A 17457-nucleotide genomic window follows, 5' to 3' on the forward strand; every position below is an offset into this window, starting at 1 on the left:
AAAAAAAAACAGGATATGGCAAAAAGAAATAACAGCACTATTAAATGTTTTTGTGAATGGTATATATATTGTCTGCTGCTTTTCCTTTGATACTGTATCCAAATGCACTAAAAAGAGTAATAAAGTGCTGATACATCATGGAATTTTTTGTAATGGAAATAGATTTATTTTAAAGGCTCTCCTATTATAGATTAAGGTATGAAAAAAGGAACTGTCAGCTTTACAAGGAGAAAAAATATATAAGTCACAATAGCCACAAAATTTAAAATCTTTGGTGTATAACTAAAATGCTCTGCTCTTTTGATAGATCTGGGGAATTTTAGTGGTCGGACAAGAAGTGCTGTCTCTGTACGTGAAGGTCAAGGAGTTGTTCTGATGTGCTCCCCTCCACTTCATTCGCCAGGTACAGTAGGCTGCAGCTTGTACACACGGGTCTTTTACAGCTTGCTCATTACTGGTTGCTCAGTATTTTAGATACAATGTGTATTTGGTTGCAGAACTTCAAATATTAAATATCCACTGTTCTGTTGACAGTTTCTGGAGTACCAAAGGAGTAATTAAAGTTCATATACTGCAAATGCCACTGAATAGCAGCAGAATTGCTGTTACAAAACTGTCTTATTCCCAGTATAAAACTTGAATGTAACAATAGTCTCTGTACCACCAGTGGTGAATATGCTGCCTTGAGGTCACAGATTTCTTTTAGAGTTTAGAAGCCTTCAGAAATTGTTCCAAATGTCAGTGTCAAGTTACTGTTGTGGAATACAAAATGTCTTTTGTTTCCAGTAGTGCAGCCATGCTTTTGGTTGCTTCCTCTTGCTGTATAGCTTAGTTTCAAGTACAACTGCATCACTGTGGAAGTCAGAGATATCATAATTCCTATGAAATGCCTGTGGATTCCCAAATGAGAGTGTAGATATTCTAGAGAGGTTACATTTTTGTTTTTCCAATTGTCACTCCCGCAATATCTGAAGATAGTTAAATACATCTTTTTATTTGCATATCATATAACACCTGGAGACACAATGCTGGACAGAATATCTTGTTTTTCAAAAGATGCAGTATAGCCTATCCTTTCCCTCTTTGGGAAATGAGGTCTGTATCGAGAAGATCTTTTCTTCCTTCAAATTTGAGCCTTGGAAAAAAGTCACATTGCAGATGGAAGAGCTGCAGTAAAGAAAACGCCCTCTGAGTTTCTGTTAGAGAACTGTGTTCAGTTTCTATTTATTCTGGAATTATTGTTATTATTGTACCACAATTAGCAGTGTAATTAATGCTTTCTGTCTTCTAGACATCTCTCTTCTTTTCTCTCTTCTAATGCATTCTCTTTTTTTTTGGTTGCCTTTATAATCTATTTCTGAGTTTGACATTACAGTCTCTATGTGATGAAATCTAGTGCATGATCGTAAGGCTTGATTATGATAAGTAAACTGAGAGGCAAAGACATAGGCAGAAAAACTGAGATTTCAACACCACAGCTGAATTTGATCTCCCCAAACAAACTGAGAGTGTAATTAGTGAAGTAGTCATACACCTTTTAACAGCTGTCATTCCACAAAATGCAGCTTATATGCCATCAAACTCTTTATAAATTTTTGCCTAAAATTACACTTTTAAACTTATATTTAGACAGATTCCAATGAAATGTTCTGCTCTAACACACACATTGCCTTTGATGTTGAAAACCAAGTATCTTTCATTTTCATCAGTGGGCCAGCAAAAACCCTGCTGTGGAAACTACTGTGCTCACAGTGTTCAGTTTGTTTATTTTATATTGTATGAGCACTGGTATTCTATGCCAGAAGGAAAATTACTTCCAGAAAAATATTTTGAGCCGCTGTTGACATAATGTTGTTTAAATAGCTATGCCAGGAAAGATTCTGCAGTGGAATAATCACTGAAAGCTGAAAAATTGCACTGAAGCACAGATGTAAACACAGACTCATGTGAAGGAGCCTTGGTGTCCCTTGCTCTTGTTTGTCATGTAATGCAGAATCACATGCTATTTCCCTCCATCTCCCTACGTACAAAATATGGATGGGCTGTAAGTCCTTTTGGTACTGCAATGTGACTTCAAATGGTCTTAGTACAGTGGCTGGAGTCTCCTGGGAAAGGGAAGAGCTACCTCCATGGACCTTCAAAAATCTACACCTGGTGATGTTTCAGTAAAACTCTGAAACTCTGGCAATAAAGTACAAGACATTAATGAAGATTGACTGCCAGATCAGAGTTAGTTTGTGAAAACTAATTTTGGACAAAAGCAGAACTTTAAGGGAGAAGCGTGTGAATTCAACTCTGAAATTAAGCAGCAAATATGAAACTTTTTCCAGCTACAAACTCTTTTGCAGAGCAAAGGAACTTCAAGGATTTGTGTGCATGAATATCTGACCTTTTTTTTTTTTTAGCATTCAGCTTCTGGGTACTTATTTTTAGTTTCTGTGTCTAATTTGCAAAGATGGTATTGTCTTCTAAACAGTCCTAAGAAATTTTGACTCTTAAAATCACTTGGTAGATGAAATTTCAGATAATATTAAGGTATTTTAGTGGGTATATCTAAGCTAAAAAACTATTTAAAGCATGTTTGAAATGTGTGAACATCTAACATTAACAAGATCATGAGTTATAGGGGTGGTTTTGATGATAGAGAATTTTTTGTGAACACCACAGGCTCCTTTATATTGATTTATGCACATTGATCAGCACCTTTAGAAATAATTTTCACTTACTTATCCCAGGAGATAAATCCATGATACAATATCAAACCCAATCATTTTCCACAATCTCATAAGCAATTTGTCCTTCAACAGAACCCCATTCTTCAGTCTCTGAAGTCAATAACTATTTATAAACTTGACTAAGAATTTCAGGATTAAGCCCTTTTAGAAAATGACAATATCACTATGGAAAAACAAAGATGAGAATGAAAGAATGCTATATTAAAAGAGCTCTAGGTTTATTAACATATTTTCAAATAGAAGATAAAGTAAATACTTTTGAGTGAATAATACCTACATACCATTCTTATAGAACACAATTCTAGAAAAATCTAAAAGTCTTTACAAAGTACTACTGACTGAAAAAATTCTACACTAATTTCTTTTGACAAGAATTTAATCAAAAAACAAGTATACAGACTTGATTCTGTTTATTAATGCTGTGATATATTACCAAGAGGTAATGCAAAAAAACAAACAAACACAAACTTTTGATATATATAAATTATTCATGTAGGTTTTCATTAGATTGTTGTCCAAATATTTTACAGTGGAAATATTTTTTTTTAAAAGCACACTTGAAATATATTCAGAGTATTTGCAGTGCAGATTCAGATGAGAGAATTATTTCTTGGTTTTTATAAATGAGTTTGTTAAATTATTGTCATCCTTGCTGAGAAATAGATAAGCAGCAAAATGAGGGAGTTTTTTGGGAGAGACACTTTCTCCTCTTTCACAATGTTGAAGGAAAATCCGTTCAACAAACAGGATTTTGTGCAGATTCTTTATGACAAACAGCCACCAGCAGATTCTCACCTTCTGCTTTTCCTGGATCATCACTCCAAAATAATGCTGCCTCTGACTTCATTGGGAGTCCTGTATCATTTTGATGGCTCTACTCCAGAAGCTTTTACACTAATACTTTTTATGATGTGAATCCTTAAATTGTCCCTTGTGAAAAATATTAATCGTGGATAACATGATCATCCATAAACATAACATTTTATCTTTCTTTTTTCCCATAAATATAACATTTGATTCTTACTCACCCCCATAAATTTTTTTTTCTCCAAGATGGGTTTCCTAGACAGTCAACTCTTAGATACCTTTGTTAAGCAAGAGATTCATTAATTACCAACTGCTTAAATAACAAGTTTTGTTTGATATCTCCATTTTAAAAGGCCTGTATTCCTTTTTTTTTTTTTTTTTTTTTTTCCCCATAAACAGGATTATGGCTTTTCATTGTGGCATTCTAAAGGATGTAAATATAGGGTTTTATTCAGTCATTTAATCATCTTAATTACAAGGTTTACCATAGCGAGATTAAAAATGAATGGAATATTTCATCCAGATTTACATGTTTCCCTCAGAATTAATACTTTCAGCAGAGCTTTTTAAGGCTTTTATTCAAAGCCTTCAGTATGAGCTTAATAGAGAATGACGATTCCCATTGTTAGAATGAGAACAGTGCTGATGCACGGTGGGGAAGGCAGATGCTTGCTCCCTCCTGCCTCAAAGGGATGCTGCCGTCTGGAGGGAGCACTGCCACATAATCTTTCCACAGCATGCAACATCTGTACAGATGTTAAACTATAACTTCTTTTTAATCTCTTTCTAAAGGACAAAGCTGATCTTACCCAGTTTGGAAACTGTGTTACAGGCTTCATCTTTTATGCCTCCCTTTTATAACACTGCCGTCTTCATGAGAAATGTTTCCCCAATGATGATTAATGCTAGTGCTATGGGGATCACAGTCCTTCCCATGCATCTTCTGGACGTCTGCATAGTGTGTTGCTAAACTGGCAAGCTGCTAAAATATAGTTCTTTTTGCTAAGGTCCAGGAGCTTTTGTCCTGTTCTGTTTCTTACACAGCTGCCCTGTCCTCATATTAATTGGAGAAAGTCACATCATATAATGTTTTTCTAAGTTGTTCTGAGCTCCTGTTTGCGTGTACTTTGGACATAAACAGAAAGCCACTTTGGAAGTAAAGAAAAACAAATAACTTCTCACTGCTCAGTGTCTGCGAAAGGAATCTGAAGGCTGTGTTTGAGTTAGAACTGCAGCTTTGGACTGCAACTCCACCACAAGTAGGAAACCAATTCCAACTGAAGTGCTGTAGCTCTCTAGTTAGAACTCCCCTTGTTAGGCCCATTTTGCACAAATTATACATAGAAATAATGAGGCAGGTTCTAAATTACTTCATTCAGGTACAGAATTGTTAGGAGACAACTTCTCCAGGCAAATTAATTATGATAATAAGATTGTTATATTAGGGCTGGACTGCCCTCAGTCTGCTCATTAGCTTGTTTACAGCCAATTGGCTCAGGTATCTGCATGCAGGACACAGAAAATTTGGGTTTGAAGACATCTAGACACCCTCTGGTTCTCCATTTGCTAAGCTGACTTTTGTGAATGCAATTCATAGATGTATATGAAGGTCACAAGGTTATCTTAAGGCTGTGGATTCAGTCCCAGGATCCAGACACCTAACAGCGGCATTTCAGGGCACAGCCTTAAAGAACTTCCATATTTATGCGGATCTAGCCATTACTGGTTTTTTAAAACCATAGGAAGCCTGCATGAACTTAGATCTCTGAATCTCCGTCTCTCTCTAGACATGACTGGATGCTACTTTATTATGTTAACCTGTCACTACAGGTGAGATTTCTTCCTGACCATGATTTGTGATATCAGTATATGTATTAAACAGTAAAGTAACATCCAGGGTTTTTTTTCTATGATATATTTTTTCAAATCTGACTTTTCAAATGAACTCTGTCACAGAAAGCTATATCATTTGCTTCCAGGAGCGACCAATGTGGAGGTAAAAGTCACATTTCTCTTCTCACCTTGAGAACAGGGAGGACTGGTTTGCTGTTTCCTATCAAAGCACTAGCCACTCACAGTATTTCCAGAACAACAGCTGGACAGGTCATGCCTCCAAACATTACTCTCCCTTATGTTAAGCAGAACTAATTAATTAGTCACTACCTTCTATTAGTAGTTTGTAGAAGTGAATGTGTATTAAACTGGTGATGGCAAATTACTGGACATAACTATCATCTCCCAAGCCTTGCTGGGAAGGTAGAACTGTTCAATACACTGATGCTTCTCCTTCTACTAGCAAAACTAGAGGAATGCTGAAGTTTGGGGTTTGTGTTTTTTTTAAGATTTCTATTAATGTTAAAATGGAAGCCAAATATGTGTCCTAGACCAAACAGTTGACTTGTAGCAAGGGGATCTATATGAAGACATACAAGACAACCATCTTAACTCTATTTTCTTTCATAATTGCATGCTATGGTTTGTTCTCCACTCAATTCATTGTGAGAGCATGATGGTGTGTGACAGAAACAGGCCACTTAAGTAAGGCTATTAGAAAATGATTGCTAACCATACAGGACAGAAAAGGTTCTTTAATAAAACCTTAACATGTCATACATAGAAGACAAGATGACACAACTTCTCTATCACTTTTTTACATGTCCATAACATATAAATGACCATAATGTACATATTAAAAGTTGTAAAAACCTGTTTTGATAGCCACACGTACCAGCTGAATGAATTAGTTATCATGAGTTGAAGGGTTCTTGCACTTCTCCCTTAGGCTTTACTATATTTTTGTGTTTATTTGACCTTAACTGAATGCTAATGAAGCTTGAACTTTGCTTTTCAATAATGTGAGAAAATAAGTGTTAGATATACTCTATATTCATGTCCTAATTCTGGGTTAATTGCATAGGGTCATCTCGTCTCTTCACCCACGTTTTTCTCTGGAAGTATCATAAAGATGTTTCCCTCTTGCATCCCCTATTTTATCACTTTTACTAGACTGCTTTTGAAACTTATTGTCTAGTAATGCAGATTCCCATGTGTGTTATTAAAGTGAATGTCCATGGCCCCTGACACAACTCAGTATAGGAATCTGTATTTTTTATCTGTGCAACTGATTGATGACTATGCCTGTAGTTTTCATTATGGAATGAACAAACACAATTAACTTCTTTTTTTTTTTTCTCCTATGGTCTTTTCATTACTCAATACATGACCAGTAATTTTGCTGCTGACTTCCCTGGAGCACTTTATAGGCTTTGCTTCCTCAATCTTGTTGAAGGCATGCATTTGAGGATATGAAATTTAAGAGTTTGGGAATGATGGAATTTTCTGTAGGGTAGCTTTGTAACAAGCTTTGTTTGTCAATGAGGAGTTACTCCCAGTCTGTTGGCAATGTTTTGTTATTAGATTTTAATTACATCTTAATGATCTGCATGTGCCCCAAATTCTAGGCAATGTCTGTATAGTAGGCATATGTATAAATAATTATGGATTTAAACTTTGTCAACATAGAAGTCTAGATTTTTATTTTTTTTTTTCCCAACAGTAGTAAATTTTCCTAAGGAACTTATAAATTGGTATTTTGTAAAAAATTTTTTCCAAATGTTATCACTGTTAATTAATGATCCCCACCCCCTTAAGAACACTAATAATTCTTTCAGAAAATATGCTAAGCTACACAGGAAACTGAATGTTTAATGTCCCTTCACCCACTGGATCTCTTACTGGAGCTGTTCTTCCCCTCAGGGATTATGAAAAAGTAGTGAGAGAAAGCTGGTTGACCTTGGCCAATTAAGGCAGTGCACAATGTTGGATGAAGGGGCAACCCTGACAGGGTTCTGCTTAAGGGATGTGTGCTGTAGTTTCACAGCCACACTATTGTCAACAAATATTACCCCAGCTGCCAGTTCAGGAAAATCAAAGTAAGATACCAAGAGAAGAGGGAGGAAGCATGGGAGATTAATTAATTTTAAAAATGCACTGAGTGTGTTGGCCCTCAGGCTCATGCTTGACTACCTTTCAGGTGCCAGCCATATGTGGCTATTTGTGTACAGGTTGACAATGGGACAATGATTAAAAGTTTCTGTAGTGGGAAAGTTCCTCTTCCCTAGAGACAAGTTACTAGTCTGTTACTGAGATGTCCCAACAAATTAGACATAACTACCAGGAACCCCTCAATCTAGTGATTGAACAAGATGGCATTGTCCCGCCAGGTTTAACAGAAATGTATGTTCATGGTATCACAACCATATTTCTGCAATGAGTATTGTAAAGGTACCAGTAAAGATACCAGTAAATGAGGTTTCAAAAAGTTTTTCCATGGCACAGGCTATATAACTTCTAAAACAGCAGGAACCCAACATTGATAGATTTAAGATTAGAGTAGCATACAGCAGTTACAAGTCACAGAGACACCAGGCTCTCACAAAATTGACTGTCTTATAATAACCTTCCTATTAGAATCCATTTGCTATTTAATTCTGATGTTTTACTAAGCTGGTGGCCAGCACAATACTGTTTTACAAACTTGTCAGTAAGTTAAATGTCAAAAAGCCCATTTTGTTTAAGATAGAGAACTCCTAATTAATCCCGATTACCTCTCCACTTCATACCATGGCAAAGAATAGAGAGAGAGTGCATACGTTAATCAATGTAACTAAGGAGAAGCCAGAAATACAGTGCTGATCAGACAGCTGAAAGAAGACAAAACATAAGTAGAAAGAGATGAGAAATGATTCATTTCTAAGGATCTGGAGTCTAGCTTTTCCTCTCCATTAACATTGTGGGGAAATCTTAAAGGATTTTTAAAAAGATGAAAACAGTGGAGTTTTCAGAAAATTAAACTTCCCAGACTAGGCATGATTAACTGAATTCAATAGTAGTAGAGATGACTACCAAAAATGTTAGGGTGTCAGTCTTGATTCAGAAAAAGAAAGATTTAGACTAAACTGATCTGAATTCTATAAGATGACATTAACAAATTTACCTATATGATGTCAGTTATTCCTTATTTTGTAAATACAGTATGAAAGTGAATTTATAACCATTTAAGGTGATACAATGCTTATGGAGACATAGATTTTTATATAGTTTTATTTAATAAGTTCAGGAAGATTGTTCTAAATAAATGAAGTGGTATGAAAATAATCCTAGTTGGGATATCTACTTTTCATTTGTCTTTTCCAAAAGGGATACTAGAAATTGTTTAGAAATACATATCTGGGTGTATTTGTTCTTTTTTCCTATGCAATACAATTGTAACTGGTATGAAGGTAGTTATAACTTGACAGTAAATATGTTAAAGGCAATTGCTTGTTTTTTTTCAAGGAGAAAATATCTGAAAATATATGAGTATAATATCATAGTATTCAGACAAAAACTTGAATGGTTACAGTCAAATCCAAACCCCTATGCAGCAACACATGTCCATCATTTATCTTCTGACAACAGAAGATGTTTTCCAGAGCAATAACGGTGAAAAAATTACTTCCTTTTTATCACAATGCTGTCTTTTTAACAGTGTAATAATTAATACAACACTTAATTCTGATCATTTGATTGCTTACTCCTTTCTCCTGTGTTCTCATGCAACGTTCCAATATTGTTCAAATTATTGCTGATGACTTCATTAGCCAGTTAAAACCATTCCTGTTGCGTTGATGCTATTACCCTAGAGCAGAGAATCTGTAACTGGAAAATTTCACTTTGTTTACTGGTGTATTGAAACGTTAATTTTCAGGGTATTTTCCACTTTCAATAATTAAGAAAGTCTTCCTTTGGAGACTGCAGGGATACATTTCAGGAAGAAGGGAGAATGGAAAGAAAGGTATACATAATACTGATGAATGGTGTGTCTCGGTTTGACTTTTCCTGCAGAACCACAAGGTCTTTTAGTTTACCAAACTATGTAGTTTCAGTCCTGAAAAGTCTATTTTCAGCTCTGCCAAATACAAGATGGAAGGAAGGAGCACTACACATTTGACAGAGGATAAAAGAGGATGATCTACAAAGAAAATGTCAAGAAAATAGTAGAATCGCACTGATTAACAGTCCAAATCTTGTGACTTTACAACATCATGCTTCATACTTGTAAAAAAAAAAGGGGTTGGAAAACATAATTTCTTCTGAAAAAAATATGCACATACTCAGCAGAATTGCCTGTTGTTTTCATTACTTTAATAATGATACTTCTTTTAGAAAAAAAATCATGGATTTGGGCAAATATCTATTTTTTCCATGTGATATTTATATATAATGTGACACATCAGGTGTCACTTTGACTGCTATTGCTAAGGGGCTGAGGACGAGAGATTATAATCATGGGACACTGCCCTAGAATGAAAGTAAGACAACAGAAGGCTATATATTATCTCTAAATAACAATTATGTGACAAGTGGAAGATGGATGGAAGCAGTTCACCAGGTTTCCAGTAGTGCAGAACAATGTGCACAGGGACTCAACAGTGTATTGTCTGTATGTAGCAACAGGTAAGAGTCTCTACATGTTAAATTTTAAATGATTGATTGTTGTTGAGGTTATTTGTACTGATTTATTTATACAACATTGTTAAACATTATCAGCATTCTAGGGTATTTGCTAATGTGACATGTATCTTCTTCATCTGCACTTTGAATTCTTTTTTAATTAAGGTGAAAATATCATCTGTCGTCATTCTTAATACTTAAAAATTGTCTTTTGAGGACTATAAATTTGATTCTATGTTATTTTCTGAAGCATATGTTCATATGTTCCATTGTGTTTAGAAAGATGTAATGGAGGATTCATTCTTTGATACATTTAAGCCTAGAAAATATTCTATACCAAGAAGGTTCTAGGCACTAGACCTTGAGCATCTGGGGGATTATGTGATTTATGCTGCTAATGTTTTTTTGAACATTTGAAAATCAAAATCAGAGGGAGGGTGAGAGGGTAGCTACCCATCTCTGATGTTCATCTACAGAGCTCCTAAGGATTCACTGACTATAACATTTTCTCTGTGTGTTTTGGCATTTCTTTAAGATGTACAAAGAGCTGGTGAGGAGAGAAAGAAATATTAGAAATTAAAAGAATTATATGTTAGTGAAGATTTCACCTTGACTGTGGCCTGATTCATGACTGCTGGGAAGTCACTTCCTTCCATCTTCTTCAGTTTTTCCCATATAAAATTGATAATAGTACTGATGTTGATTTGAGACCTTAGGATATATAATAAATATAGGATAAATAAATATAGGATAAAATAAATTAGGATATATAATAAATACCACAGGAGCAAAGAAACAGGCCCAAGGAAGATCCATCAATCATATCATGCCCTGGCCGTGGTAGAATTCACCAAATACTGACCTGCAGATAGATCCAGCAAAAGCCTTTAAATTTACATTAAAGCACCTAGCACTAACAGAATACAAAGAAGAGAGGCAATGGGCTGTATCTTAAGTTCAGTATGTGCAGCCATACAAAGCAACTCTATGGACTCCGAGTACTCAGTTTCTGCCAATGCAATTCCTGTGACAACAATTGCATGTAGAATGGTGAAGGCTGTTAGAAAAGATTGTGTTTTGAAATATAAACTAGATCTGCAGTAGCCTTTTATTTTCAATTCTACACCCAGAAGCCTGAAATTACATCTTGTTAAATAAATCTTTCTGCTACTATTAATCCTTCCTGGCATTAGGAATCAAGGTGAATGAGGGATAAAGTGACAAATTCAAGTTACTTGCTGTCTTAGAAGTACAAATAGCCAAACTGAAACATACATATAAACTCCTTGAGAGACTAATACCCTGGTAACTGGAGTACTATTGAGTATTTTCAACCGAATTACAGAATTTATCTAACAGAGCTTCTGTTGCTAAATGATGAGTAGAGGAAAGCTTGTGATGCAGAGATTTTGTGTCTCATCTGAAAAAAGAGACGTCACTCTTGCACCTGACAGTGTGACTCCACACATTTGGCTGATCATCATCCTATTAATTTGGTGCTTTTTTGTTTTGATGAATGTCCTAGTTATGCCTTTGAAATGCATTAATCTATTGGTATCATTGCAGTAGTCATAAAATGGTATTTCCATGTAATGAAGCAGCCCACTTGTGTGCAGAATTCTGGGGTTCACTGCTGGTAACATTGCTCTGGAGTATGAATTTTCATTGTGTTCACCCCTGCAGCAGACTTAGGTAAAAAGTGAACCCCAATAAAAAGTGAAAAAGTGACAGTATAACTATCACACCAGTGCCATTAAAATTTAGAGAAAATCAAATTTCATAGCATGATCAGAGAGCAACAGATATAAAGTGTGAGAGAAAAAAATGAGAAGAAAACTACTTTAAATTCTGTTGAATGTTTTGCTTGAGCAAATAATTTATACATATAAATATTCTATACAGTGATGTGTTTTCCTGGGCATTAAACAATATCCTCATTATTTTCAATGTCACACTTTTCATATGAGTACAGTACTCATTACCACAGAATTCTTGTTCATTCAAATTATTAAGAAATAATCAACTTGTTTTGCTGTATATTCAACACATTTTCATCATAAGGTTTTCTAACCATAATAAGTTATCCAAATCAGAGTTTACCGGTGACTTGTCCTACACACTTGTCATTGCCAAGTTTTATATCTCCTGTAGATCAGAGATTACAAACGCATAGGTTTGTTTTTAACTGTTACAATGTTCAGCAGTAGAGGACAAAGAATTCCAAAACTGATCTTTTTATCATGTTTTGTAATCAGTTTTTAATCCTTTCAATGCACAATAAGTTAATCTTGTGATTATTTCAATTCTTTTTAACCAACATAGTCTTTTATAAAATATGAATTCTTGGTACATTATAGAAACTTTGTCATCTTTGTCAATAAAAAGAACAATAAAAATATACTCAGTTAGTTTGACTAGATTTCTTCCAATATTGTTAATTATATCTCACTTTTTAAATTGGCTATTTATCAGTCATTGAATTATTTCATCTAATAATTAAGCTGAACTTAATAATGATGTGGCTCTTCCTGATTAGCCTTTCTAATGCCGGAAAAAATTATCTCTAGTTCTTCTCTTTGGAAATTACTATCATAGAATCATCAAATAATTTAGGTTAGAAAAGACCCTTAAGATGATCTAGTCCTATGTCCCTAAACGTCACATCTGTACATCTTTTAAATACCTTTAGAGATGGTGATTCAACCACTTCCCTGGGCAGTCTGTTCCAATGCTTGACAATGCTTTTCGTGAAGAAATTTTTGCTAATATCCAATCTAAATCTCCCCTAGTGCAAATTGAGGCTGTTTCCTCTCCTCCTATGGCTTGTTACTTGGGAAAAGAGACCAACACCCACACTGCCACAACCTCCTTTCAGGTAGTTGTAGAGAGTGATAAGGTCTCCCCTTGTTACTGTAAAACTTACCCTCAGCCTCCTTTTCTCCAGGCTAAACAACCCCAGTTCCCTCAGCTGCTCCTCGTAAGACTCATTCTCCAGACCCTTCACCAGCTTCATTACCCTTCTCTGGACACTCTTCAGCTCCTCAATATCTTTCTTGTACTGAGGGGCCCAAAACTGAACACAGTATTTGAGGTGCGGCCTCACCAGTGCTGAGTACAGAGGGATGATCACTCCACTAGTCCTGCTGGCCATAAATGTTCTATTAAGTCAGTAGTATTGATAAAAAGAGCTGCAATGCTAGTGCTTAAATTCCGAATTAAGTTCTCTGGTATTACTTATTTAGACTGTTTAAGTTTATTGGGTTTTACCATGCAATATTTTTCTGCGTTTCTTATAGAATTATGCAGTGACATCAGCGTTACCTGTTATAAAGCATAGACCATCAATTTATATGGGGATTCAGGATTATTTTACATAAGTATTGATTTCAGTTCCTACTTAATAACAAATGAGTATCAATAGTAGAGCTGTTGTTAGAATTCTTTTGATTTCAAAATACTTTTAAAACTTCCTACTTGTAGTTCATCTGCTTTGTTTTCTCTTCCAAGTGTTTTTCTTCCTTAAAAATCTTCTTTCAATCCTAATCACAAATTTGTTTCCACAGTCAGCTTTTTATTTCCATAAATTTACATAATTTTCACATTTATTTACTTCTATAAGACAACAATACATTTTGACAAAATGGCCTTACATTCTGAAATTATAACAGGTCTAAACATTATTTTTTTTACATGAAAAGGTTAGAGATAATGGTGCCTGAATAATTATTTTGAAATATGTAAAGAAAAGCAAATGTTTTGATTTGGTTTGCTTTGGTTTTTTAAATAAAGGACAGCCCACAGTCAAGCCGAGTTTGAATTCTGCAAAGGTACTGTGACGTAATATTAGACACTAAATTTTTAGGCAGTAAAAGGATAATGAGGTATTAGGAAATAGCCAATATGGATTTGTCAAGAATAAATCATATCAATTTTTTTTTTTTTTTTTCCTTTGAAAGTGTGAGTGGCCTGGTGGAAAGAAAAGCATATTTAGCATTTGTGGATGACTCCTTGCTGCAAGAGATTGCGATCACTGCAGAGCACAGAATGAGAATCCAAAAGGATCAGTACATTGGAGAAATTGCTTGCAACAAGTAACACAAAATTCAGCAAAATGCAGATTATTATACTTATCAAAGATCAAATTTACAGATAGAATAAAGGAAAACATGTGATTAAACAACATTCTTCCTTAGAAAAATACTGCTACTACACAAAATTGAATACTTAGTAGAATGGCAAATTCAATTCTGGGACATACTAGGAAGACTGCTACCTATAGAGTACACGAGACTGTTATTCCAGTTATCAATAGTGTTAATGTCTCAAATAGAATACTATGTCCAGCTTTGGGTCCTGCATTATAAGGTGTACAAAACCAGTAGAGTTGACAATAAAACCAATAAGGAATTTGAAACCATGACTTCTAAGAAAAAGTTGAATAGATTTGGCTAATCTAACCTCTAAAACAGATGCCTAATACGCACCAGGATAATGGTCTTCTGTTGTAACTATAACATTTTAATAAAGGTCATCAATAAAGTGTTATCAATACTTTCAATATGGTAAAATGAATAAGTAATAAAAAGTATTGAAAAAAATAATTATACACTAATATTCAGGAAAACTGTCTAATTATTAACTGACTGATGACAGGTTATTCTGAAGATCTAATTTTAGGAATATAACTCATTGGACATTTTTAAAAACTGAGCTGAGAATATCTTGTCTTGAGGGCAAAAGAAGGGCCTTTTGATCACAATATTTTGATTCTTTCTGGAACAGATATTTTTAAAATTAAAATCATACCAGTGACAACCAAATATACATAATAATCTAGCATCCATTCGCAGAAGGCATATTTTTGTTGCATGCTATGTGGTCTCTAAAGAGCACATGTATGAGAAAGATTTCATCAGTCTTTACATGTTTCAATGACTGACTACATTTCATACATGTCAATTGTGATAATGAGACTGTATTGGCTGTGTACACTGGTAATGACAATATAATATTTGTATCCTTTTCTACCATATTTTTTAGTTATTGGCTTCGTGAATGTTAAAAGAACGAAAATATTTGAAGATTTATCACTGTAATTAAATCTGAACAAAGACAAATATGTGATAGGTAATATGGTACTTCAGGTAAGTGAGCAGTAGATACAGAGCCCCTAGAGCAGAAGAGAAGCAATTTCATTGCTAGCTGATAAATCAACACCATGTTTGCTTTATGTGGGTGCATTACAATGCAACAAATAAATTACCTTCATTAAATATTTTCTTGGAGGATTAATGAGCACTAATAATAAACCTCACCAGCACAAATAAATGCACCAAAATTATTTATCTGGTTGAGTTGGGAAGCCGGAGGAACAACCCATTGTTATCATTAACTAAAAGGAACCTTGCCTACTCTGAATGTAAAGTGTTCTCCGTCATTCGAGAGTGCCACATATTTGAACCCTTATTCTGTGACTGGTACAGAGAATATCCAAACAGCAGATGTGATGATAAAAGCGAAAAATGGACTTGAGATAAAATAAGGGCTTGTATTTTCAGCAGGGGAGATTTAGGCATATATTTTTCATGATGTTTCATTTTGCTTAAACAGAATATTTCTGAATGGTAAAGCAAAGCCATCATGCAAATTTCATGGTTTATAGCTATGTACACTAAATTCAGTCTGTGATCTCGAGTGCACTTTTTGCTGCTTTTCTTATCAATAAAAGAAAGAGAAGAAGCAACTTCCTCACAGTTGTTAAAACTACCAGATTATCTCAGATTTTGGCTTGTATCAGTACCATTTATTCATCAAGTACTGCCATCTTGTGGAATTGCAGTAATCAGAGGAAATTCTAAACAGAGGAAAGCCAGATTTTCTCAACAGGGTACTGGAGGACATGGAACACTGTATCGCCCACTGCATAGCAAAAAGAAGACACAGAAGAGACATTTCTTGAACAGCACTATAACTCCACCAAATTGCAACTGTGGGATGTGTGTTTGCATGTTTTGACCTTGAAGATGAAATATTTAACCAACTTACGGACTGTACATTTAGGTTTTAGGTGGCCTTAAAGGAATTTGTATGACAACTTTCTTGTTACGTCTTCACTTGCCACCCGAAATACCACTTAGCTTACAGGGTTGATGAAAAAGCTGTCTATAAACTTCATGTCAAAAGGACGAAACAAGCAATTTCTCAGGAGAAAAGCCTTGAAGCAAATCTGGGAAACATTCAGGGACTAACAAACACAGGAGTAAATATTTGGTGCTATCTGAATGCTTCCAGCACAGCTCTCGTTACAGTACTTAAGGGTTTATTTCTTACTGACCCACAATGACAGACTCCTGCATTACCATAGCACTGACATTTTCTGCATCAGAATGATATCTCCAAAAGCACAATACAGCACTAACAAAAATGCTGATATGTCAGCATTCCAGCTTCATCCATTATGGGAAGTACCTCACACTGTGACAGTTTAGGAATTAGTGTTGTTAAACAGAGAAAATAGATCTACAAAAATCATTTAAGAAATTATAGTAAACAAAATTTCACACTATAAATTCATTTCGGCAGGAGATAGATGCTCTCTTCTTACTACTTTATCACCAAGTGACCTAGATTTTCACCTACATAGCCCACTAAAAAGTATTTTGTTAAACACAGAAACAAATTGGACATTTAGGCCACTTTCCAAATGACCTTCAGAAAACAGATACAAAGCTCCTTGGAGACATTCTTCTGTAAAAAAAGGCTGGTCATTCATAAAAGGAAATACCAGTTTTATGGTTACCAAAATTATTTAAATCATTTTCACAACAAGACTGTGTGCAACAGAACTTACCAGCAGAAGAGTCCTTCAGTCCAAGCCACAGGAGAATGCCAGTTTACAACTGCTTCTATAATTCATAATTTCTCTGTCTTTTTACTCTCTGTTTCTATTTGTGTTGATGAATAGTATCTGTGTAAATGTTTCTTTTGTGTTGGCAGTCAACTGTAATTTCCAGGAAGGGCTCTGCATCATCTTTGTGGTTTTGGCATAGGTGTCACATTAAAAATAAAATAGATGTGCCTAGAAATAAAAAAATAAGATCAGAATCTATTCTGTAAAAATGCTCTAAACTACTGTATACTGCAGTATTCACAGTTTCCTATTTTCACTTAAACTTTTTTTCCCCATTGAAAGCAAAATGAGTACATCATGGAGAAACCATTTACTCAGTCTTTTCTCAAAAGATGACTTCAGAAGGTTTGTATCTAGAGTAATTACTTTCTGATTTTACAGTTGTAGTTTGGTTTATTTAGATATTGGTAGCACTGACTTTTAACTTCAAAATCTTTTGAAGGTCATTGTTATTTACCTGTCAGGCTTGAGATGCATCTCTGGAGTTTAGTCTCCTGTTAAGAAGTTAAT

General features: G+C 34.8%; 1 protein-coding gene across 10 annotated transcripts in view; it reads left to right on the forward strand.

Annotated features, from left to right (window-relative positions):
* CNTN5 (contactin 5) overlaps window positions 1-17457 on the forward strand; it is a 673480-nt gene that overhangs the window by 477033 nt on the left and 178990 nt on the right. For all 10 annotated transcript variants that reach the window (XM_026847687.1, XM_026847705.1, XM_026847677.1 and 7 more), the window contains one exon: window positions 308-403. In XM_026847687.1, the coding sequence (XP_026703488.1) occupies window positions 308-403 (96 nt within the window). The remainder of the gene's footprint in view (window positions 1-307; window positions 404-17457) is intronic.

The sequence above is a fragment of the Athene cunicularia genome (assembly GCF_003259725.1).
Source record: "Athene cunicularia isolate RWA chromosome 1 unlocalized genomic scaffold, athCun1 chr1_part1, whole genome shotgun sequence".
Classification (NCBI taxonomy): Eukaryota; Metazoa; Chordata; class Aves; order Strigiformes; family Strigidae; genus Athene; species Athene cunicularia.